Source organism: Schistocerca piceifrons, chromosome 4 (assembly GCF_021461385.2).
Source record: "Schistocerca piceifrons isolate TAMUIC-IGC-003096 chromosome 4, iqSchPice1.1, whole genome shotgun sequence".
Classification (NCBI taxonomy): Eukaryota; Metazoa; Arthropoda; class Insecta; order Orthoptera; family Acrididae; genus Schistocerca; species Schistocerca piceifrons.
In genome coordinates, this window is record NC_060141.1 from 259,667,944 (window position 1) to 259,694,569 (window position 26,626).

General features: G+C 39.6%; 1 protein-coding gene across 3 annotated transcripts in view; it reads right to left on the minus strand.

Moving 5' to 3' along the window:
• Positions 1-3,088: 3,088 nt before the first annotated feature.
• Positions 3,089-26,626, minus strand: part of LOC124795467 (putative GPI-anchor transamidase) — an 89,980-nt gene continuing 66,442 nt past the window's right edge. The window contains exon 9 of one of the 3 annotated variants that reach the window (XM_047259498.1): positions 3,089-3,153. In XM_047259498.1, coding sequence (XP_047115454.1) covers positions 3,104-3,153 — 50 coding nt within the window. In that variant the 3' untranslated portion in view covers positions 3,089-3,103. Of the gene's footprint in view, positions 3,154-25,815; positions 25,848-26,443; positions 26,506-26,626 lie in introns of those variants that run through there. The other 2 variants (XM_047259500.1, XM_047259499.1) reach the window with 2 other exon arrangements.

Below are 26,626 nucleotides of genomic sequence, written 5' to 3' on the forward strand. Positions count from 1 at the left end.
TGATGTTCCGGACAAAACAAACGAATGAGTGGGAGTCGCCCATACCAACAGAACCCACTGCAGAAATGACACTACAAGACAAAATCAAACACGCTGTGATTATAACAACAAAGTGAAACATGTAACACAATTTTTTGAAGGGCAACGGTCCTCTTACGGACACATCCTAAATTCACAAAAATTGGCAAACTGAATAAGAAGTGGCAATTACTCTATTCTGGACTATACATAATTTCTAAACTACCTTACCCTGGAACATACAGTTTAGTTTATGAGAAAGCAGGGAGAGACAAGGGTCTCCACCCTCAAAAAGATATAAAAGCTTTCATAGGATGAAGCAAAGTAGCATTTTTCTTTCTATCACAAGATAATTGTACATAATGTACAAAACTCTAAAAGTATTTTTTTCTGGAGTGTATTTTATGATAAAGTAATGTGTATAGGTATAAGCAATTTTTTTGATTTGTACACGTAAGCATAAAATCAACAGGAATGAGAAGTAATACACCGCTTCACGCAAAGGGAAAGCATAAACAGAATTAGCTTATGGCTCAGCTGTGCATGCTCAACAATACACGCTGATGTCAGTAGCAGGAGACGAGGCACTGACCTGTGCGCATGTACGACAGACTGGCAGAAGGTGCAACAAAATAGGAATGTGATATGTACAAAAACCTACCTTAAAATACAAAGTAAAAGGAAATACTAAGCAATTACATCTACTGTCTAAGAACAAAGGAACCTTTTGATATATGTACACAGAGATTTAATTACATACTAAGCATACAAGCAAAAGGAAGCATTATGAAGAAAATATACGAGACGTGTAAGCCAAGAAGAAATGATAAAATACCTTAGAAAATTTCAAATAATTCTCTTTTCAGGGTAAATGATCATAAATAGTAACAGATAAATGAGTGTCTATGAATTTAAACAAAGTATGGAAATATCTGTGGATGGATGTATTAACCAAATGAATCAGTGGCCACCAAGCTATGTAATGCAATTAGTTTTAAGGTAGTTTTTAAGTTTTTTTATTCAGTGACCAGTACATCGCCATGGTGCAGAAGAAGAGAATTATGTTGAGAGTAGCAGGTACCAAATGAAGAAATGGGCTACACTTTGAGTAAACAATTTAGATGTAAGGATATTTTTACAAAGGCCATAAGGCAAATGAAAAATGAAAATATGCATTGTCGCAGCATTGCTTTGTGACATTTACCAGTACCTATTTGCTGCAAAGTACACATAAACATTTAAGCATGTGATTTTACAAAAACCAATTAATTTTTATTGTGTCACATGGAAGCATAAATAATGTCATTTCAATGTATTCAAGAAAGATAAGTCTACGATGGTTGAAACGCCTTCATAATTAACATTGGGCTACATATGAATTGAAGTAAACAGCACTACCACATGAAGAAACAACATGATAGTACATGAATGATTAGTCAGTACACATCATTTCCATGAAATAAGAGTTCCTTGGCAACTAGTCCATGACTGTATGAGTAACATTTCCTCATAAAGCCTTGAACCAGAAGATGAGTATTTTCATTCTTCCCTCCCAAACAAAGGAGGCAGTGCCAAGTGAAGTTAGGCCAGCAATGTGTAATGTTTCAGGCCTATTTTGAATGTTTTTCTCCCTCCTCTACATAAGGAAGTAATGAGCTCCCATAAGTGATAAAAGCATGTCTATAACATGAAGTATAAATGTGTTATATGCATGTATTGTACCATAATAATGTGTTGTGTAATTAAGTTTGTATATGCGATGTGAAAGAAGATAAGTTGAAATTAACAAACTGTAGTAACCAAAACCAGTTAATGAAAAATTTATGATGTTCCAAAACTTAAGAAATTTATGTGTGTAGTATAAGCAATGGATGGAATGTTGGCCATATGTATGAGCTATCATGTTATATATTGTTGTACCTCAATAGATGTATGAATCTTCACTGAAAACCAAACTCTGTTTAAAGGAGTGAACTTTAAATATAAGCAATTTATACTATGTTTTAGACGGCAATATGAGCCTTTCAACAAAGTGTATGGTGAAGTGTGGTGACATTAACATACATGTGCAACAAAGTAATTTCTGAGTATCTTGTCTCACAGCGCTTGATACATTAATAAGTCAACTACAGTTGTTCGAACCAGTACGGAGGCTGTTGACCAGGGTTCTCTTCACTGAAAATCCGAGTACGACAGGTAATAATGATGCCAAGGCCATAAGAATGGAGATCTTCTGCCACAGCATTGGATTTTGAACATCAAGCACACACACACTGCACCCAGAATGAAGACAAACACCACGGCAATCCTTTAATATGTAACAAGCAGGTGAAAGTGTGACACTCAGTGTGAAGTTAACACTAAGAAATGAGTGTACACACATACGATGGTAGCAACTAGCATGTTGACCCATAGAAGCTCGTGCTTAGCCACCAAACATACTAGTGCGCAGGTGCAAAACCTGGCAATGAAGACGAAGCAAACTGAACATTATTGCCAGCGCGCTAAATTCAAATATGTAATGAACTATCATATTATGCATATAATTTTTTAATTTCTTGTAGAACTCTAACATGCATAGAATAAGCTGACATATCCATTCCATTAAATAAAAGAGAAGCTAACAAATAAAGGGTATCGACCCCTATCGGCAAATGTAAATATAAGTTATGCACATACAAAAACACTGAACGTCTCCATACCATGTCAACGTACAGTGTGGGGACAATTGCATAGGTACATGGTGAAAGACCCCTCTGGATATGATAAAGTTAAAATTTATTACAAAATGAAACAATGATAATGATATAATCAGAGATTAACTACAAGCATCAGCAAAGAAATTGGTTATGAATGCGCAGTAAAGTGCAGACAAATGACCATAAACCATCATTCACTTTTTTGTACGTGATTTTCTTTTACTCTCTTGTATGTAGAAGTTTTGTTACAGTGTACTGCTCGGAGTGTGACAGGCTACGAGTCTTTTGTATTGTATGTGTTTCTGAATAAGAGAAGACTTAATAACAATATTCAGTATTTTTATCAAAGTGAAATAGAACCAAGTTAAGAAGAATTCCTTCATATTTTATATCATCTTGAGAGGCACTGGTGTTCCCTTGAGTCGGCTGCCTGCATCTGCAATTGAAATGGAGGAAAAGAAGTCCACGGTCATATTTTCGTAAAATTAACAGAAGGAGAAGCTTTCAGAAGACAAAAATATAATTAAAGTATACACAGTGATGGACAAAGAAAAAGAAACAATGCAAGGTAAAGTGAATGAACAATAACACAATTTGTTAGACACAAAACATTTCATAACAATGCAATTGTGCTGAAATTCTCTTTTCATTGCCAGTAAAAAGGCAATTACCAATCAATTTCTTTTATTCTTTCCTTTAATAATTCTTTATTATTATTATTATTATTATACACTATGTGATCAAAAGTATCTGGACACCACCAAAAACACACATTTTTCATATTAGGTGCATTGTCCTGCCGCCTACTGCCGGGTACGGCATAGCAGCAATCTCAATAGTCATTAGACATCACGAGAGAGCAGAATTGGGCACTCCGTGGAACTCATGGACTTCGAATTTGGTCGGGTGATTGGGTGTCACTTGTGTCATATGTCTATAAGTGAGATTTCCATGCTCCTAAACATCCCTAGGTCCACTGTTTCTGATGTGACAGTGAAGTGGAAACATGAATTGACACACACAGCACAAAAGTGTAAAGATTGACCTGTCAGTTGACTGACAGAGATCACTGACAGTTGAAGGGGGCCGTAATGTATAATAGGCAAACATCTATGCAGACCATCACACAGGAATTCCAAACTGCATCAGGATCTACTGCAAGTACAGGGTGATTCAAAAAGAATACCACAACTTTAGGAATTTAAAACTCTGCAACGACAAAAGGCAGAGCTAAGCACTATCTGTCGGCGAATTAAGGGAGCTATAAAGTTTCATTTAGTTGTACATTTGTTCGCTTGAGGCGCTGTTGACTAGGCGTCAGCGTCAGTTGATGCTAAGATGGCGAACGCTCAACAGAAAGCTTTTTGTGTTATTGAGTACAGCAGAAGTGAATCGACGACAGTTGTTCAGCGTGCATTTCGAACGAAGTATGGTGTTAAACCTCCTGATAGGTGGTGTATTAAATGTTGGTATAAACAGTTTACAGAGAATGGGTGTTTGTGCAAAGGGAAAAGGCAGCCCGTGACAGAGCACTTCATCACTGGCCTCCAAGAAGCCCTGATCTTATCCCCTGCGATTTTTTCTTATGGGGGTATGTTAAGGATATGGTGTTTCGGCCACCTCTCCCAGCCACCATTGATGATTTGAAACGAGAAATAACAGCAGCTATCCAAACTGTTACGCCTGATATGCTACAGAGAGTGTGGAACGAGTTGGAGTATTGGGTTGATATTGCTCGAGTGTCTGGAGGGGGCCATATTGAACATCTCTGAACTTGTTTTTGAGTGAAAAAAAACCTTTTTAAATACTCTTTGTAATGATGTATAACAGAAGGTTATATTATGTTTCTTTCATTAAATACACATTTTTAAAGTTGTGGTATTCTTTTTGAATCACCCTGTACTATGACAGTTTGGTGGGAGGTGAGAAAACTTGGATTTCATGCTCGAGCGATTGCTCATAAGCCACACATCACACGGGTGAATGCCAAATGATGCCTTGCTTGGTGTAAGGAGCATGACCATCGGATGACTGAACAGTGGAAAAACTTGGTGCGGAGTGACGAATCGTGGTACACAATGTGGCGATCCAATGGCAGGGTGTGGGTATGGTGAATTCCCGGTGAACGTCACCTACCAGCGTGTGTAGTGCCAACAGTAAAATTCTGAGGTAATGGTGTGGTCATGTTTTTCATGGAGGAGGCTTGCTCCCCTTCTTGTTTTGCATAGCACTACCACATCACAGGCCTACATTGATGTTTTAAGCACCTTCTTGCTTCTCACTGTTGAAGAGCAATTCACGGATGGCGATTGCATCTTTCAACATGATCGAGCACCTGTTCATAATGCATGGCCTGTTGGCGGAGTGGTTGCACGATAATAACATCCCTGTAATGGACTGGCTTGTACAGAGTCCTGACCTGAATCCTATAGAACACTTTTGGGATGTTTTGGAAAGCCGACATTGTGCCAGGCCTCACCGACTGACATCAATACCTCTCCTCAGTGCAGCATTCTGTCAAGAAGGGGCTGGCATTCCCCAAGAAACCTTCAAGCACCTGATTGAAAGTATGCCTGTGAGAGTGGAAGCCGTCAACAACGCTAAGGGTGGGCCAACACTGTATTGAATTCCATCATTACCGATGGAGGGCGCCACGAACATTTAAGTCATTTTCATCCAGGTGTCCGGATACTTTTGATCACATAGTATACATCCGTGGTCAACTTTAAGCTCCAGCTTTCGAGGAAATGCTTTGATATGCTTGGTTTACTGCTAAATTGTTGCCAGATCTCGAGGTATTTAGAACGTTAATGAAGTTACTTTTCCTAATGATAATCACATTAACGAATGGGACTGTGCTAAATGTGTCTTCGCACATTGCTAGTGGTGCTCCAATTTCTTATGCTTTGAACATTTTTATGATAGATATCAGCCTGGAGAATACATGGATTCTCTTGTAGTATGAAAGTAAAAATCAAAGTAAAAATTGATGCACTAGAATTTATATGGTTTTTTATTTTCAACTATTGTTAGTTACATTAGATTATATCAGATTTGTGATGATAAAATATAGTTTTAAATATATTTGAAATGCTTATTTTTTTGTAAATAATTCCATTGTATTTATCGATGTCACAAAAATGTTGATGTCACTGATCTCACATACTTCCTTGACAATAGAAGAGAAAAAAATCAGAAGATTGTATCTGATCACAGAGTGCCAAAATTTGTTCCTGTGCTGTTAGCCACTATTCTATCAACTTGTTTGCTGTAACACCATGCAGTAGTGTCAAAACTTTGACTGTCACTTTCGCTTATCTTCCAGGACTGTCCAGATATTATATCATATCGAGATTAATATTCTACATCAGGATGGAAATTTAATTGATTTTTGTGGTGAGGAGACAGTTATACATCTCCATATGAAGCAATATATGGAAGAAGTATAAAGCTGATTCACACTGTCATCAGTACATCACTTCACAACTGAAGCACAGTGTGATAACATTGGAGAATTAAGAGTTTCTCAGAGGAATAGGCTTGAAACCATGCAACGACATCACTCCTTGTAACAGCTCCAGTTCAATGTGACAAGTGTGTCAGTCATCAGGAATATATTTCTCACAAACCTTTTGCTTTGGTGATGTTTGAAAATAATATGAAATACACCACGATATGTTGACAGTTCCAAGAAACAGATTTCTTTGACTAGAAGAGCAGTTTTTAAAGGAGGATGGAGATCCTACATCACCTTCATGACTCACACGAAAAACATTCAGCTTTCTGTTTCAAGAAATAAGATATTAACTAAATGGTTTCAAAATTGACCAAGCCCACAATGTGAGAATCACATCAACTCTCAAAACATATGTTTCTGCATCTACTTCTGGTGCGAATTGTCTGTAGAATGCAGAATAATTCGACAACAGATTGATAAGTGAATATGACCACTTTAGTGTGTGTTCATCACTTAAGATGCTTATGGGAGACTTTGGAGATGAACTCAAAATAAGAAATGATTTTAGTCAGAAGTGTGATGGATAATAACTCGTATGTTAAAGGGAGAACCTAATCCTGAAGAGAATACGATAGTGCTTTAGAAGATCATCTGGAAGATGCTGCACATTTCAGTATCAGATGAAGAGCACCTGTGATTCCTGAAGGTACTGAATTCCTATGCTCTGCTGCTATTACCTTTCTGTTAATGAGAACTTTGTGAATATCCAGCTCTTCTGACTACATTGAGACAGAGTTGGTTCATAAAAATAGCTGTTCAAGTAGAAACAACAGAGTTCACTATATTGGCACTTCAGACCAAGAGAAAAGGAAACTTGAAGAAAGATTCAAGAGTACTTGATAATTCATAAATTACAGATGAACTGGAGTATTGCAGTATACAGCCTGTTATACAAGATGTAATTGAAGTTTCGTTACTCCTACTATCAGGTATACGATGGCTTTTGATGCATACTGAACCTTCAGAAATTTAAAGAATTATCACCTCTCTTTGTTTCAGACTGCTCAAAACAGAGTGAATGGATCAAGGGTGGACAGACCAATTGATCTTAGTATAGACTTTGAGTCATCAGATAATTTCCCTAAAGAAACTGCTGTGTACACTTTGTTATTGTATGGTCAGATGTTAAATTATTGTCCACTGAGTGGAATAGGGCAAGTAGTATAAATTAATGAGCAGTCCAACACATCGATGCATTGCATGGTGTGGCATCAGAGCTTGAGTTTTATTGCTGATACTCAGGGCTTTCAAGATGAATTTGAGCAGTTTGCGTTCAAGGATGCCACTTTGATCGCTTTTACAAATGCTGGATGTATAGTAGCAACATTCTCCGTAAGTGTTGAGGCTCCTAAACCATTAAATGTGTTAAAACTCAGAGGACTATATTATGGCTGACACAAAATTAGCATTCAAGTAACTGGGATGAACCTGGCTTGTATCTCAATTATGTGCTGATGATGTTTTGGAATTTTGGTCACATCAGTAGTGCCGTTTATGTCCAAGGCAGTGAGAAGGCATGTTGGATGAGAGAAAGAGTCAAGAGTGCTACAGTCCATGATCTGGTATCATGTGGGTGCCTAGGAATCTGCCAGCTCAAGATGTATGGAGAAGGAGGAGGAGGAGGAGGAGGAGGAGGAGGAGAAGAAGAAGAAGGAGAAGCAGGAGGAGGAGGAGGACAAACCAATGCTTTTATTTCTGCTTCAAATAACATGAAATTACTTTTAAGTTAGGTGATCAATAAATGATTCTTTTTTAAACAAAATTTTGCATTCGATTTATTCTCTTGCCCATCATACAAAAATTTATTTCAATAGTGTATGTGTAGCTTCAATCGTATATGCTCCTTGTGGCTTGGTGGTAGAATTTCAGACAGTTCTCAAATACATTTAACAAAGTGGTGTCAGCCAAGTGCATGTATCCCCAACATTCTGTCACAAGCTGCTGAGAAACCGGATGGCCAAGCAATCATCCAGTGAATTTTATTATATTTGTACATAAATCGAACTTGCAGCTTCTCCGCATCCATTTTGGTGCACATGGTTATCTGGCTCACAACCCCTCTATTTTCATTCAGGGTGGGCCACACTCAGTGCCCATGTGTTTTGGGACTGGTGAGCTTATGCCGTACTTTTTATCAGGCTGATATGCACACGGGCTGCTCTGCTGAAGTGATGTAAGGAGTTTGAGGCACACTGACTGCTGCACTCGGTACACTGCCAGGCATCCAAGTTCAACAACATCTGACTTTCATTAAGGAGAAAGGTGTCCTGCTCATGCGATCATTGTGAGACACACTGAATAATAGCAGCATGCGCACTGCATATAAGTGAATTTAAACTCTGGCAGAGCCAAGGGTAAATATAAATAGTACATTTGTTAAGATCACCTGCACAGTGAAGTGTTAAGGAAGCATCTGCATTAAGAACTTACTGCATTCCACAGTGCCAAGATGTGCACGTGTATAAATATAAGAGGTCCAGGCAGTGTGCTCTAAGCAGCACCATGCTCTGGTGGATGGTGTTCATGTGTTTCTGGTACCAAATTTATTATATAGGACACAGGACTTTTCTCCACCTGTATCAGTTATTATGGAGGATGTTGTCTGTCACAAAATGTATTGTATATACAGCATAGGACTCTGCTGTTACTGTATCAGTGTCAGTACTGTGGAGCAGTGTCTGCAGACATTGTGTGACATGAATGTTTATCACATAGTGCACAGTACTCTACTGTGTGCATACAAGTTCCAGCTGCGTCTGCTCTCACAGACAGTATTTGTCTAGTACAAAAATTTATTATATAGCACACAGGACTTTCCTGTGGTGCAGCATCTATTCTGATGCATGTTGTCTGCTATAAAATTTATTATATACCACATATAATACTCACTGTGTCAGGGTCATATGCATCTGCTCCCACAGGCAGTATCTGTCTGGAATAGAAATTTATAATATAATGCAGAACCCAACCCGTAAATCAGTTCCATGTGCGCAGGTGGCTTATGATTTGCATTACATCACCACGGTACGGTACCATCTCTGTGAAGCAAAAATCCCTGTTTCAGTTTGCAGCAGTTTTGTCATCCCCTGCTCTGGATGGTTGGAAAAATATGTCAGCATCCTGTACTCTGATTGGTGAAGAAATATAGCATCTTCTGCTCTGATTGGTTGAAAATATGATGGTGTGGGAGCCCTATTGGTCACATTTGATAACCCGTAAATCAGTTCCATGTGCGCAGGTGGCTTATGATTTGCATTACATCACCACGGTACGGTACCATCTCTGTGAAGCAAAAATCCCTGTTTCAGTTTGCAGCAGTTTTGTCATCCCCTGCTCTGGATGGTTGGAAAAATATGTCAGCATCCTGTACTCTGATTGGTGAAGAAATATAGCATCTTCTGCTCTGATTGGTTGAAAATATGATGGTGTGGGAGCCCTATTGGTCACATTTGATCCCACCACAGACACTAGCTGCCCCTACCACAGAATTATTAATACGCCACACTGTGGGACTGCACTTCAGTCCTATTCAGCCAGCTGCCTCCTGTTCTCTGATTCTCTGAAGGGAAGGGGGGGAGGGAGGAGGAGGGGGGTGCGAGATGGTTTGGACCTGCAGCTTCAAAACAGCTAATGGGAGATTTTTGTGATGATAAGTGCACATCCTTACATACATCTGTGTGTGTGTGTGTGTGTGTGTGTGTGTGTGTGTGTGTGTGTGTGTGTGTAAACAATACTACAATTATCTGACATGTTTCTTTTTCTTTGTACATTTTTTTTCAATGTGGGGTGGATATGAACCAGGCTGAACCCAGCCCTCCTCCAGTTGTGCACATCCCGGGCACGAATGTCACACAAGCTGACACCTGGGGTGTAGGCAGCCCCCTGGCTTCACATATGCTAATCTACATCTACATCTTCACCAACATCTACATCTACATCATACTCCGCAAGCCATCTAACGATGTGTGGTGGAGGGTACTTTCAGTACCACTATCTGATCTCTCCAACCCTGTTCCACACGTGAATAGTGCTTAGGAAGAATGTTTGTTGGTAGGCCACTGCATTGGCTCTAATTTCTCGAATTTTCTCCTCGTGGTCAATACGCGAGATGTATGTCGGGGCAAGTAATATGTTGTTCGTCTCCTCCTGAAAAGTGCTATAATGAAATTTCATTAGTAAATCTCTCCACGATGCACAATGCCTCTCTTGTAACGTCTGCCAGTGGAGCTTGTTTAGCATCTCCATAAGGCTCTCTTGCCATCTAAACGATCCCATGATGAAACACGCCACACTTCGCTGGATCTTCTCTATCTCCTCTATCAGTCCTACCTGACAAGGATCCCAGATAGATGAACAATACTCGATAATTGGGCAAACAAGCACCTTATAAGCAACTTCTTTCATGGATGAATTACACTTCCTTAAGATTCTTCAGATGAATATCTCTGGTGTCTGCTTTTCTCACTATCTGTTTTATGTGGTCATTCCACTTAATGTCGCTCTGGATAGTTATGCCTACATATTTCATGGCAGATACTGTCTCCAGCTGTTTGTCATCAACAGAGTAGCGATACAGCAGCGGATTTCTTTTCCTATGTGTGCATGATATGTTACATTTATTTACGTTCAGGGTCAACTGCCAGAACCTACACCAATCATCAATTCTCTGCAGGTCATTCTGCAAATTATTACTATCTTCTGGCGTTGCTACTTTGATATAGACAACTGCACGATCTGCGAACAGCCTTAAAGAGCACCCAATGATTTCTATTAGATGATTTATATACAGGGTGATTATAATTAAACTTTCAAAACACTGTAGGAATAACATCACTGGTCGGAATGATGTCAGATTGCAACGGAATATTATTGGAGACGAGAGAAAATGTATGGCAGAAGGAAAAAAAAAATAAAATAGTGTGAAAATTGATCAATAGATGGTGCTCTATGTGTCAGAATACGTAAATGAAAACACCTGTCATGCACATGACCCATTGAAGTTGGTATAAATACGCCGGGTACACAGCTTTTCCTGCTTTCACATCTGCAGCGTTCGCCATGACTGTCTCAATGCAGGATTGTGCTCTGCTTTTAAAGCTGTACTACGAGAATGATGACTGTGAACATCCCTGTGACACTGCAGAAGTTCCGGACACTGAAGGGTTTGAAAAAGGATGTTGGTCTGATGACTGCTGTGGGTCTGGACAAAATGATTCGGAAATTCGAAAAGACAGGTTATTTTGGTGTGCAACCTGGTAGAGGGAGGAAACAAATTGATTCACCATCAGTGGAAGCAGTGGCGACAGCAATGCAGGAGGAGACCAATGGTGATATGCAAATGTGTAGTGCAGGGAGAATTGCCCGAACATTGGACATACCTGCGAGCATGGCACGTAAAATCCTACGAAACATCCTTCTTTGCTATCCATTCAAAATTACCCATGTGCACGAGTTGATTCCTGTTGAACTGCCACCAAGAGAGAAATTTGCTTTAGAATTTCTTGCTTGGATGGAAATGGACAATGATTGGCCATGGAAGATTTTGTAGAGAGACAAAGCCCACTTCCATTCGACAGGATACGTCAATACTGAGAATTGTTGAACATAGGCAACGGAACATCCACAAGCAAATCAGTCAGTACCACTTCATTCTGAAAAGGTCACTGTGTGGTACAGGTTTATGACATCATTTGTCATAGGGCCATATTTTTTTCTAAGAGACAGGTGCTTCCGGTCCTGTTACCTGTACTGCCACTGGTAAGCGCTATGAGTGTCTTTTGTGGAACCATGTCATTCCAGCTCTCCAACAGCGTGGACGGGATCATTTTTATGCAAGATGGCGCATCTCCGCACATTGCAAATCCTGTTAAGCAGCTGCTGAAGCGCCGTTTCGGAAATGATAGAATTGTCAGCCGCCATTTCCCTACAGCCTGGCCGTCCCGATCACCTGATCTTAATCCCTGTGACTTCTGGCTGGGGGGCTATCTGAAAGATGTTGTGTTCAATGTTCTGATTGCAAACATAGCTGCATTGAAGGCATGCATTGTGCAACACATTCTGAACGTGACCCCGGAAACACTTTGATCAGTTGTGGGATGTGCTGTTTCTCGATTTCAACTTGTTGCAGAAAATGGTGGACAGCATATTGAACATGTATTGTGCCAGTCACATGGAAATTAATAATCCAATCTGATTTTGATTGATGCCCTTTATGTGGGTTTGGACTCAGGACAATTACAAACTGATTTTTCCCATCTGATGTGACGTGACCTTGCCATGGTCGACGAGTTTACGTAACTACCAGTATCACACCTGCACACCCATGCACACTGAGTAGTACAGTTTGTTTAATGTCGAACATATGCTTAGGCATTGTTATATGATTCATTTGTCATTTGCAGTCAACCACTATTAAATTATTATACTTACAGCCCCATCTATTGCTACATTTTGTAACTATTTATTTTTCTTCTGCCATACGTTTTCCCCCTTCTCTGACAATATTCTGTTGCAATTTGACATCATTCTGACAAGTGGTGTTATTTCTACAGTGGTTTGAAAGTTTAAGTATAATTATAATCAACAGTCCTATCACACTTTCCTGTGGCACTCCCGATATTACCTTAACATCTCTTGATTTGTTCCATTATGAGCGATGTGTCGAGTTCTATCTCCAAGAAAGACTTGAATCCAATCATAAATCTGCTCCGATACTCTGTAAGCTCATATTTTTTTCATTAAATGGCAATGTGGGATGGTGTCAAATGCCTTACTGAAATCAAGGAACATGGCACTGTGGACCTCAAGGAACAACAGTGCGAGCTGAGTTTCACAGGATCTCTGTTTGCAGAATCCATGTTGATTTTTATAGAGATGTTCATTTTCCAAAACATCATAATTCTTGAGAATAAAACATGTTCCATAATTCTACAACAGATTGATGTCAACAATCTAGATCTATAATTGTGTGGACCTGTCTTACTGCCTTTCTTAAAAACAGGAATGACCTGTGCTTTTTTCCAGTCATTAAGTACCTTTTGTTGCTCTAGTGATCTATGATAAATTACTGCTAGAAAGGGAGCAAATTCTTTCCCATAAGCTTTGTAGAATATTACGGGTATCTCATCTGGTCCTAGTGCCTTTCCACTCTAAGTGACTGTAGTTGTTTCTCTATTCTGCTATTGGCTATCTCAATATCTGCCATTTCAATGTTTGTACGACAATTGAAAGGAGGGACAGTGTTACGATGTTCTGCAGTGAAACAACTTCGGAAGACCAAATTCAGTATTGGCTTTCTCTTTGTTATCTTCCCCTTCGGTGCCGGTGTGGTCGCTGAGAGGATGAATAGGTGATTTTGACCCACTTACTGATTTTACATATGAGCAGAATCTCTTAGGGTTTTTACTAAGGGCGGTTGACAACATCTTACTTTCAAAATTATTGAACGCTTCTCGCATTGCTCTCATTATGCTCATTTTTGCTTCATTCAGCTTTTGTTTGTTAGCTAGGTTTTTACTTCTCTTGAACCTGAGATAAAGTGTTCTTGTTTACGTAGCACTTTTCTAACACAGCTATTAAACCATGGTGGATCTTTCCCATTGCTTAAAACCTTACTTGGAACATACTTGTCTAGGGCATACTGAACGATGCCATAGAATTTTTTCCATTTGTTCTCCACATCTTTGCCCTCATCACCGAATATTTGATGCCGACTGCTTAGATATTCCGAAATTTGTGTTCTGTCACCCTTGCTGAGCAAATATATCTTCCTATCTTTCTTAACATTTCTTGTAGGACCCGTCATCACAGATGCTGTCACAGCCTTATGATCACTGATACCTTCCTCTACGTTAACTGATTCAGTAAGTTCAGGTCTGTTTATTGCCAGGAGGTCTAAGACGTTACCCTCATGAGTTGGTTCTCTAATTATCTGCTCAAGGTAATTTTCGGACAAGATATCCAGAACAATGCCACACGAATCCCTGTCTCTGGCACCAGTTTTGATGGCATGACACTCGAAATCTAGAACTGGTAAGTTGAAGTCACCCCCTATTATAACAGCATGATCAGGAAAATTACTAATGATATTCTGCAAGTTCTGTCTGAAGCACTCTACAACTACAGATCCTGAGCAAGGTGACCTATAAAAGCACCCTATCACCATTTTTGACTGTTCTTTGATACTCAGTTGCACCCATATTAATTTACATTTGGAATCCACGATAACCTCGCTAGATTTTATCGAATTTTTTACTTCAATAAACACTCCGCCACTATTGGTGGCTAACCTATCCTTATGATAAACATTACAATCTGAACTGTTCCCATATACTATCTGTTTTACAACCTTCAGTAAGTGATACTAATTCTAGGACCCTTCCTTGGATGCTCCTGCAGTTTACTAAAATCATATTAATCTTTTCTATTTCTGATCTGCAAGGACCAAGATTCTCTGAATTCACTGTAGCTGATTTAACAGGCAGATCATCTTTGATCCCAAGGGAGGGGTTCTCTAACCCAAAAAGCCCGATGTGCATGTCACACGTTCTGTGCTACCCTAGTAGCCACTTCCTTCCTGTAGTGCATGCCTGACCTATTAAGGGGAAGGCTACAATTCTGCACCCGATAGCAGAGGTTGAGAAATTCACATCCAGTACTGTTGCAGCCACCTGAGTCTCTGGTTCAGGCCTTCCACTCTGCTCCAAACCAGAGGATGGCAATCAACCCTGGGTACAATTCTACAAACAGACAGCTTTGTCTGCACCCCTTGTACATTGCTAGTTACCATCATCAAATCAGCCAGCAGCCGAAAGGAGCTGAGGATGGCCTCAGAACCCAAGCTGTAGGCTCATTCGTGCCGACATGTGCCACTACATGCAGCTGGTTGCACCCAGTGAGCTCAATAGCTGCCGGTAGGGCCTCCTCCACATCACAGATGAGACCTCCCACCTCGCCTGCTATCTCCCTGAGGGGCTCCATCACCCTCTGCATTTGTCCGGACTGGACAGGAAAATTGACTGCTGGACCAACAGGAGAGGCATCCTGCGCTGCCTCAGAGTTATCAACAACACTGGGTAGCACCTTGTACCTGTTGCTAAGATGTACGGAGCCAGCCACAGGGCCCTCCACCCAGTGACACGCAAACCCACCACTGTCTGCCACCCAGTCTGGAGTGGTCAGATGTTGCGTATCAGAAGCCACAGCGATGTCCGGGTCACTAGGGGATTCCAGTGACACCAAAGGTGTTGCAGGTCTCGTCACTGGTGCCCCGACATCACCGCAATTTTGAGCATTAGCTTGAAGCTTGTTGACAGTAGCCAACACAGCTTCCAGCTGTTTATGGACAGCAGCCAACTCTCCTTGTGACCACTCACAACAAGCACAGTCCCTAGCCATATCATACTGTGTATAAAATAGATATAAGGGCTCAAACGGCACTACTGAGGTTGAAATGTATACAAAATATACCAAAGGAGAATAAAGTAACGCTAAAAGTTACTGTGCAGATTTCTCACTGCACTCTGAGACAGCAAGCTATTAAACAGAAATAAATTTCTCTACTGAAGTTCATTATCTACCTGTCATTAGAAATCCTGTTTACCAAAAAGTTACTGCACAAGATAAATATTCAAACTAGAATGCACTGATCTAAACTGTATGCTGTCTACTAGCACAAAATTAAAAATTTGTGGCGTGGCAGAGTTTCAGGCAATGGAAAAATTTACACTAGAAAGCCGTCCTACTCAAGGATATTCAGAAGATTTATGTAAAAACAAAAACTATGATTAATTTTCTAATCACTAGTCTAGTAAAATACACAGGAATAGTGCACTTCTTTGCAGAACATGTGAAAAAAAACAAAGACTAAATTAATTTACTTTTTATCAGACCACTACTGCAGCTGCTGATGCACGTCCTCTTGGCTCGGCGGCTGCCTCTAATGTGATCTTTCTTCTTCTATGTATGTATGGTAATTATACAATGCCATCAGTTTTCTTATATAGAAATACCTTGTGAAGGTTATAGCCCCATTCACAGTTTTGGGTTCCCAGGGCTGGACTCACGAATGTCAATGAGCACATATGTATGTAGCAATACATATTTTCTCTTACAATTATTACTAATATTACTTTTACATGGATTGCTTGTTCTCCTTCCTTGTACATGCTATTGATACTCAAAATGAGCCAGCCCAAGTCATGATATCTTTTCTGTCCATTGCCTTGCAGGGATGGGTGCACAAATTAATGAAAATTTTTGTACCTAGTAGTAAGTCGTTCTTATTCTATGATAATAATAACTCACATTTTTAGTTACACACATTGCTTATAGGATGTTACTCTTTTTTTCTAGATGATATTAGTTATGATGTAGTGCTGGAGAGATGGGCTGAGGGCACAGCAGCAGCCATCAGGCAGGATGATCTGTCTCTGCCCATTACCCCATTTTTTTTCCATGAGATCAGAGGGATGGATCCACCCCATCCAGATGGGCAGATACATGAGTAATGCTTCATCCATTTCTGCAGTAACTCTGCACACCTACAAGCAATGCTTAGGGCGTGATTTTTGTTTTGTTTCTAGGTGTACTCAATAATGATAATGACATGAGGGATATGGATGATGATGATGATGATCTTGAGGCGCTGTTACAAGGTGGCCTAAAAACAGATGACAGTTATGATATGAGGGATACATGCAATGCAAATAAATGTCTGAGCAAGTACCAGAAATCACTACTACTGACGCGTGATTCTTGTTCCCGAAATTGCTACACATATAAGGCATGGCAATAAAACAATGGGACTATTGCTGTAAAACATTTTATTTAAAAAACATACATATTCCCTACCACTCTCCCTACAATGCTCCCTGTGAATTTTTCACAGATGGAAACAGTGTTGCAAGTCTTCCTCTGTTACCTCCTTGATGATGTGTGCTGCTTTTTCTTTAATTGCCTCAGTGGATTGAACTTTTGTTCTTTTAATGCAGATTTGACCTTGGCGAATAGAAAAAGTCACATCGTGTTAGGTCAGGTGGATAAGGTGGGGGGTCTAACATTGCTAGAAACCTTTTAACATTCCAAGAAATCAGGATCATTTTCAATGGTATTCAAACTGTCAGTACAAACATTTTATGCACTCCTTTCACTTCAATTATGAGAATTTTTGGCACTAGTTTTGCACACATTTTTCTCGTGTTAAACTGGTTATGTAAAATTTGCCTTATGCATTCTTTGTCAATTCCTATAGTTTCCGCAACTGATTGAATACTCAACTGACTGTCAGAATGTACTCAACTGACTGTCAGTACAAATCGCATTACATACTTTTTTGATATTTTCGTCTGTTTTTGGTGTTGAAGGGCACCGCAGGTACGAGTCATCTTCAGGGTCTTCTTGGCCATCTTGGGAACACCTGAACCACTCAAACATTTTGCCGTACACTTCTATTAGTAACAGATTGGTTTGGGTGGCAGTTGATGAATGGAAAACTACTGGGTGCCGGCACACCTGAATGGTTCAATGAATTCTAGTAATATTTATGCAGATAGCTCACAATCTGCTGAAGCCACTCTATTGACATTCTTTGATGAAACAATTCAAATGTGTAGACAAATTAAGCTCCGTCAAGGCACTGCTCACTGCTATCTTAAAAGACTGACAAAAAAAAAAGTGAAGCACTCAGAAGTGGAGAAGGAAACGAAATGAAAATTCAAGGGTTGAGATGGTGTGTGTTATTATTTCATTAGTTACAAAACTGGCTCAAATTTACAAAGAACTTTGCACTGGGAGCTCACTTATCAGTATGACAGTATGTCCCCTATGTCCTGGATGCATGCACTGATTTGATTGGGAAGGGTGTCATAAGATCATTGCGTACTTGTATACTCTCCTTAGGCACGACAGCCCACAACTGTTCTAACTGGTCCTTGATGTCCTGGATATTGGCACTGGGTCAGAGTTGACACCCGGCCTAGTCCCACAGATGTTCTATGAGAGACAGATCTGCGGATCTTACTGGCCACCGGAGTATCACACACACGTGTGGATGAGGATTTTCCTGTTGGAAAATGGCAACAGGGTACTGTCACATGATAGGCACTTGGTGCAGGGAGTGGCAACTGACCCTTAACATAGACAAATGTAATGTATTGCGAATACATAGAAAGAAGGATCCTTTATTGTATGATTATATGATAGCGGAACAAACACTGGTAGCAGTTACTTCCGTACAATATCTGGGGGTACGCGTGCGGAACGATTTGAAGTGGAATGATCATATAAAATTAATTGTTGGTAAAGCGGGTGCCAGGTTGAGATCCATTGGGAGAGTCCTTAGAAAATGTAGTCCATCAACAAAGGAGGTGGCTTACAAAACACTCGTTCGACCTATACTTGAATATTGCTCATCAGTGTGGGATCCGTATCAGGTCAGGTTGACAGAGGCGATAGAGAAGATCCAAAGAAGAGCGGCGCGTTTCGTCACAGGGTTATTAGGTAAGTGTGCTAGCATTACGGAGATGTTTAGCAAACTCAAGTGGCAGACTCTGCAAGAGAGGCGCTCTGCATCACGGTGTAGCTTGCTGTCCAGGTTTCGAGAGGGTGCTTTTCTGGATGAGGTATCAAATATATTGCTTCCCCCTACTTATACCTCCCGAGGAGATCACGAATGTAAAATTAGAGAGGTTCGAGCGCGCATGGAGGCTTTCTGGCAGTCATTCTTCCCGCGAACCATATGCGACTGGAACAGGAAAGGGAGCTAATGACAGTGGCACATAAAGTGCCCTCTGCCACACACCGTTGGGTGGCTTGCGGAGTATAAATGTAGATGTAGAAGTAATTGTAGATGCATGTGATGTACCACTGGGCCATCAAAGTTCTTTCAATTACTACCAGCCACGGCCTGAAGTCATATTTGATTGCACCCTGCACCATGAAGCCAGGAGTAACACTGATGTTTCTCCAAAAAACTGGAAGAATGGGGCCTCTACCCAGGCTAGTGCTACACTAACTGAGAATGTGAGACGCAACAAGTTGGGTACCCCTGATCTGATATGTTTCTCTCCCCAAATAATTTTATCCAAATTCATTTATTTCCAAAATAGGTATTTATATAATATACAGTACATACATGATAACTTCAACTTTATGGTCAGGTCAGGTCTACGTCAGAGTAACTTTATTACTGAATTTCATCTGATTAATTAGTTTGGCTAGAGAACATGTCAATTAGAAAATATCATAGACTGAAGACCTTCAAGCAGCACGAGAGAAGATTTGGTGGGGGGGAGTTAGGACATATATTTCAGTATAAGCATCTGTACTAATCAACAGTGCAATGCTCCAACTTTACAGTAACACATTTTATTTTTCCTGAAATTAGTTATCTTCTGTGTTAATTCCTCCCCCCATGAACCATAGACCTTGCTGTTGGTGGGGAGGCTTGCGTGCCTCAATGATACTGATAGCCATACCGTAGGTGCAACCACAACGGAGGGGTATCTGTTGAGAGGCCAGACAAATGTATGGTTCCTGAAGAGGGGCAGCAGCCTTTTCAGTAGTTGCAGGGGCAACAGTCTGGATGATTGACTGATCTGGCCTTGTAACACTAACCAAAACGGCCTTGCTGTGCTGGTACTGTGAACGGTTGAAAGCAAGGGGAAACTATGGCCATATTTTTTCCCCGAGGGCATGCAGCTTTACTGTATGGATAAATGATGATGGCGTCCTCTTAGGTAAAATATTCCGGAGGTAAAATAGTCCCCCATTCGGATCTCCGGGCGGGGACTACTCTGGAGGACATCGTTATCAGGAGAAAGAAAACTGGCGTTCTACGGATCGGAGCGTGGAATGTCAGATCCCTTAATCGGGCAGGTAGGTTAGAAAATTTAAAAGGGAAATGGATAGGTTAAAGTTAGATATAGTGGGAATTAGTGAAGTTTGGTGGCAGGAGGAACAAGACTTCTGGTCAGGTGACTACAGGGTTATAAACACAAAATCAAATAGGGGTAATGCAGGAGTAGGTTTAATAATGAATACGAAAATAGGAATGCGGGTAAGCCGAATTTTACGGTGAAGGAATTTCCAAGCTCGTCCATCGCTACGATAAGTGCCTTAATTTAAATGGCAACTATGTAGAAAAGTAGTATGTAAGTGTAGCTTTCATCTGTATATAATAAAAAAAAAATTTCCAATACTTTATTTATTTTTAAATCCAAAACGTAATGTACTTTGTGGATAGCCCTTGTACTTAAGGGCAATGTTATAGAAATGGAAGAGGAGGCAGCTGAAGGTGAAATGAGAGATATGAAACTGCGTGAAGAGTTTGATAGAGCACTGAAAGACCCAAGTCAAAACAAGGCCCCGGGAGTTGACAACATTCCATCAGAACTACTGACAGCCTCGGGAGAGCCAGTCCTGACAAAACTCTACCATCTGGTGAGCAAAATGCATGAGACTGGCGAAATACCCTCAGACTTCAAGAAGAATATAATAATTCCAATCCCAAAGAAAGGAGGCGTTGAAAGATGTGAAAATTACCGAACTATTAGTTTAATAAGTCACGGCTGCAAAATACTAACGCGAATTCTATACAGACGAATGGAAAAACTGGTAGAAGCCGGCCTCGGGGAAGATCAGTTTGGATTTCATAGAAATATGGGAACACGTGAGGCAATACTGACCCTACGACTTATTTTAGAAGCTAGATTAAGAAAAGGCAAACCTACATTTCTAGCATTTGTAGACTTAGAGAAAGCTTTTGACAGTGTTGACTGGAATACTCTCTTTCAAATTCTGAAGGTGGCAGGGGTAAAATACAGGGAGCAAAAGGCTATTTACAATTTGTAAAGAAACCAGATGGCAGTTATAAGAGTTGAGGGACACGAAAGGGAAGCAGTGGTTGGGAAGGGAGTGAGACAGGGTTGTAGCCTCTCCCTGATGTTGTTCAATCTGTATATTGAGCTAGCAGTAAAGGAAACAAACGAAAAATTTGGAGTAGGTATTAAAATCCATGGAGAAGAAATAAAAACTTTGAGATTCACCGGTGACATTGTAATTCTATCAGAGGAGTTGAACGGAATGGACAGTGTCTTGAGAGGAGGATATAAGATGAACATCAACAAAAGCAAAACGAGGATAATGGAATGTAGTCGAATTAAGTCAGGTGATGCTGAGGGAATTAGATTAGGAAATGAGACATTTAAAGTAGTAAAGGAGTTTTGCTATTTGGGGAGCAAAATAACTGATGATGGTCGAAGTAGAGAGGATATAAAATGTAGACTGGCAATGGCAAGGAAAGCGTTTCTGAAGAAGAGAAATTTGTTAACATCGAGTATAGATTTAAGTGTCAGGAAGTCATTTCTGAAAGTATTTGTATGGAGTGTAGCCACGTATGTAAGTGAAACATGGACGATAACTAGTTTGGACAAGAAGAGAATAGAAGCTTTCGAAATGTGGTGCTACAGAAGAATGCTGAAGATTAGGTGGATAGATCATATAACTAATGAGGAGGTAATGAATAGGATTGGGGAGAGGAGGAGTTTGTGGCACAACTTGACTAGAAGAAGGGATCGGTTGGTAGGACATGTTCTGAGGCACCAAGGGATCACCAATTTAGTATTGGAGGGCAGCATGGAGGGTAAAAATCGTAGAGGGAGACCAAGAGATGAATACGCTAAACAGATTGAGAGGGATGTAGGCTGCAGTACGTACTGGGAGATGAAGAAGCTTGCGCAGGATAGAGTAGCATGGAGAGCTGCATCAAACCAGTCTCAGGACTGAAGACCACAACAACAACAACAACAACAACAACTGTGTTAATTGAATTTGAAGTTCAGACAGGCTGCCACTTTTCATTGCAAATTCTCTCATAATTAATGTGAGGTTCTGGACTTTGAACACATACTTTCTTTGCCTGACTTGTTCTTAATAATTTTTCATACAGTAATAATTAATTAATTAATTAATTATCAATATCATGAGGTTTACTACATCTTGCAGCATCACACATTTACATGTAAATGTGGAGATTCACAGTGTAGAAGAAAAATGGTGTTCCTGAATTTTTCTAAATTTTTAATCAGCAACATTTTCTGTAATCCAAAATTTTATTGGTTCTGGTAGTTCCATAAAAAAAAAGTAAATTCCAACCTTGCCAAATTTTAATGCAGTACTTAGTTTTCAAAATAAAAGTTTATTCTTATGCTATTTTGATCAAATACTCAACTGACTGTCAGAACACATCACATTACCTATTTTTTTGTATTTTCATCTGTTGTTGGTGTTGAAGGGCACCCCTACCATGAGAGAGTCAGTCTGTGGTGAGATTGTAATGGACTAACACCTATGTGCACCTATATGGAAAATGTACCGCAATTGGTCTAGTACTGATCATGTGCCAAAATACATACCATATTCAGTTTGAATTCGCATCTGGTATTTCATTCCGTAACTATGTAATGACAAACTGATAATTAGCTTCTGTAGTGAAATTTATGAGTGGCATTTATAACTGAGACAGACTTTAATAGTGATCTATAATGACAATATTGCCTATGAAAACTGATGCTTACTGTGCACATTGTGTTCGTTTTAATATGTTCATTTGCTCAGAGGGACAATATATTGAGTGCTCTATTAAGTAACTGTGTTGACTGCTAATTTGCTACATGAAGATGTTTGTGAACGATTAAATCAGTTTTAGGTTACTGCACTCGGACTGCAACTATAGAACAATTGCCACATGTAATACGCAGCTAACTTTTTATCTGTAGCAAATTGAATTTATGAGACCAGGCCACAAACAGCAGATCAGGCAACATTGAAGTGGTATTAAAGTGTTTGAACTTTCATGTTTTGGTGTGGGTTATATTATTGACAACAGCCTACTTTCACCACCAAAATTTCAGCCCTTTTTCGACGGAGGTGCTGGCTACCGTGGACATCTTTACAGGTAAACCAGGCAGGTTACAGACGGTCACCTGTGGGGTGGCGCTGAACTGCAATTCACCACTGACACAAAGTGATGCCGTTTAGTCCGTACTTCCCAGTCCAGCACCACTCCTAATGCAGCTGCTCATGCTGTTGTGTTAACAGCAGCCTACACATGGGACGGTAATTCTCTAATTTGGCTGCTGCTAGTCTCCAACCAATGATACAAGATGACACAGTGTTGCTGGGAGTCATTATTTGTTTTGGATGGAAGGTGCAGATGTCAAGCGGTTACAATGTGCATGGTGTATATACAGAAATCCTCCTTTGTGGTGCTCTGACATGGTCGATAGGAAGTTTGATGCCTGCCCTCACATTTCAATGCAGTCCAACATCGGACCACTGTCAAATCCGGATGCCCCACAAATCTGGACATTACATGATTCAATCAGCCGAGCAAGTGGAGACCCACAGTGGGGGGCCCTTTCAAACTCTTCCAGGTTCCAATAACACTCTCATACAAGTGCATGGCTTCTCTGCGTTTTTTGCAATAATCACTCAATATCTGAGATTGTTCATGTTTTTATACCCTACCAGGCCTGATAACAACACTAAATTTGATAAGCACTAATGCATTCAGATGGCTGTTCTACTTGTCACAATGAACTGCAATTCTAATCATTTATGTAATTGCTGATGGTGTGTAAGTGTACAAAGTTACATTGACATTGAACCGTGTCTTCTGGGTGCTTCACTTTTTTTTGTCAGGAAATGTATATGAAAAATGTGTTGAAGGATATTGATCCTCCCACAATCATGTTCTTTTCCAATAGTAAAACTAACAATCATCTTTTTTATAGGATACTGGAAGAAACACATCAGCTTACAAATAAAAACACAATCTAAGCACGATATGGATTAAAGATCACTGTAGAATCATTGGCATTGAAAAGGTACATGCCCTATCTAAAGATGCTGTCCTGATTAACGAGTCTGACGATGTCCTTTGCACCATTAAAAACATTCTAAGGCAAAGTGGAAACACCTGTTGAAACAGTCATTCCATATTAAAGACAATGCCAAACTGTAGCCAAATAATGACAATCGCACAGCTACAGTTTAACCATCGGAATTCCTGCCAGTACCTTTACTGCCTTGGTTGGAGCCCTAACCCTGGATGCAACATTGGTATGATAGATTTTCATCACTTTTTCCTTGGCATCATCAGAACACTACGGACATACAAGCTGAAATTGCAAAATTTACTTATGCACTTCCCTCAAGCGTCTATACTTTGTTCGCAACTAGTCATTGCTGTACAGAGATTTGTGAGTGAATTTTTAAGACAATGACATGTGTGTGAATTGAGGAGTCATTTATATCTTTATAATAGTTTTTAGTGCTATATTTCTGAATTATCAACTGTTGCTATATTTCTGAATTATCAACTGTCTGCTAAGTACGTTCCAGTTTCACAACATGTCTTTATGACTGTATATATGTGAACTGACTGAATACATTACATATCCAAAGATAAATAAACAGAGAAGATGGTGCTGGTATAGCACTGCAGTGACACTTCAATCTCAGCTAAAAAGCAAAACATTTGTGATTAAAGGCATCCTGTGTATGAAGTGCAACTCTGGTTACATGTGTAAATGAAACAAAATCTGATCCGGGCAGCAAAAAATGAGTACCCAACATCAATGTTAACTTTAAGTGCTATCCTGCACAGAAGATCAATATGTGATAAATACAGAGACAGAAAAACAACTACACCAGAGTGCAGTGCAACAGACATGGTGAAATTTTTGTCAACTTCAATAAGCTCATTAGTAATGTTTACAACAAGATGGGATACATCAACAGAGGTTAGACTCAGCTAAATTCAGCAGTCTGTACAGTGATATTTGTAAGATTGTACTTAATAAGGAAAACTAGCCTACTAACAATTAATAACAGAGTTGAAATGAAAATACATAAACACCCTTTCACAGTAGACATCCTTAAGTATATTCGAAAAAGTAAAAATACATTCGTAATGCACTTTAACATAAATAAGTTCAAACTATCCAAATGACAGAGGGAAAATACTTTATGAACTGCATGTAATTCTGCCAGAAAGAGCAAATATCAAATTTGTTTGCTTGAATGAACATTGGCTTACAAATGCCAATATCTAAATCTTATATACCCCTGGAAATTTACATGTTGCAAATAGCTTGTGCAGGAGTACTGTAGCATGAGGAGGATCCCACATATTTATGGAAAGGTGAATGGAATATGAAGCAAGATATGATTTCAATTCTCTTAACTCTCGAGTGGGCATGCCTGTGTATAAAGTGCACCAACCACAAATAAAACTGTTTTGCACCATTCCATTGTTGTTTCACAACTGCGAGCCCATACCTATTCCTTCATTACTGTTTCAGCGAACACAGTTATAATCTGTGTTGTCATAAGTCAAAGTGAACAGTAATAATATAAAATTAACAGCAAGCTACGTGAGGAAAAAATTTACAATCCATGCAAGAAAATGGTCCAGATTACCAGCTAGCAGCAGAATCCCACAATGAAGCATTTGTCTATGAGATGATTAGTAATTCAATAAGCAGTTGGTTAGGATCTGATGCAACTGCGTTGTTGAATGCTTTGAGTGGGTCATTACTGTGGGGTAACACCTGTAAAAGATTATTTCATTACCGTTTCATCAAACAGTGCTTCAAGTCATATTATGGAAGTTGATTTTATCATTGTTTAAGTAAACTAATATTAAACTATGATTTAGCCCATATATATTTACCTTACTAACATAAAGACAGCCAGTGTACTAAGTACACCTGTTTGTGTTATGAAAAATGGCATGTCCGCTCTCGCGTGATTTATGATAATATAAAGTATTTTTCTCTTTCTTTTTATATGAATGTTGTTATTACATGGTGGCCTTTTCTCAAAATTAATTGCTAATTTGGTTATTAGTTTAATTCTGATTTTTTCTTTGATTTGAATTAAATTGCTTTTTGTAAGGTGGTTTGTTCAATGAAAGTTAATCCTTAGCAAAATCATTAATCACATGAATAATTGTAAGACACAATGATCTTGTAACACATTACATATAAGCTGAAAAAGAAAATAAACTTTTTTAGTTTCTTGCCTTGGCTAAACGTTGCTGCTAAAACATGAGATCTCTAATTATTATTTGCAGTTGCCCACAAATGCATGAGAGAACAATTTCTTACCATTTTCTTTCGTAATGCATTGTAGTCTGAGTCATTGCTCTGGAGCTCTGCTGTTAAACTGAAAATAAAAATCTATGCCTTCCGTTGCAGCGGCTGGCGGCTGTGGAAAAAATGTGTATTTTAACTGAAGCGGGTGAATAATTCGCTTCTGCTAGTTTCATAAATTAAAACTGCCACATAATGGCAGCTGTGGCTGCAATTGTTAAGCTGAAAATAACTTG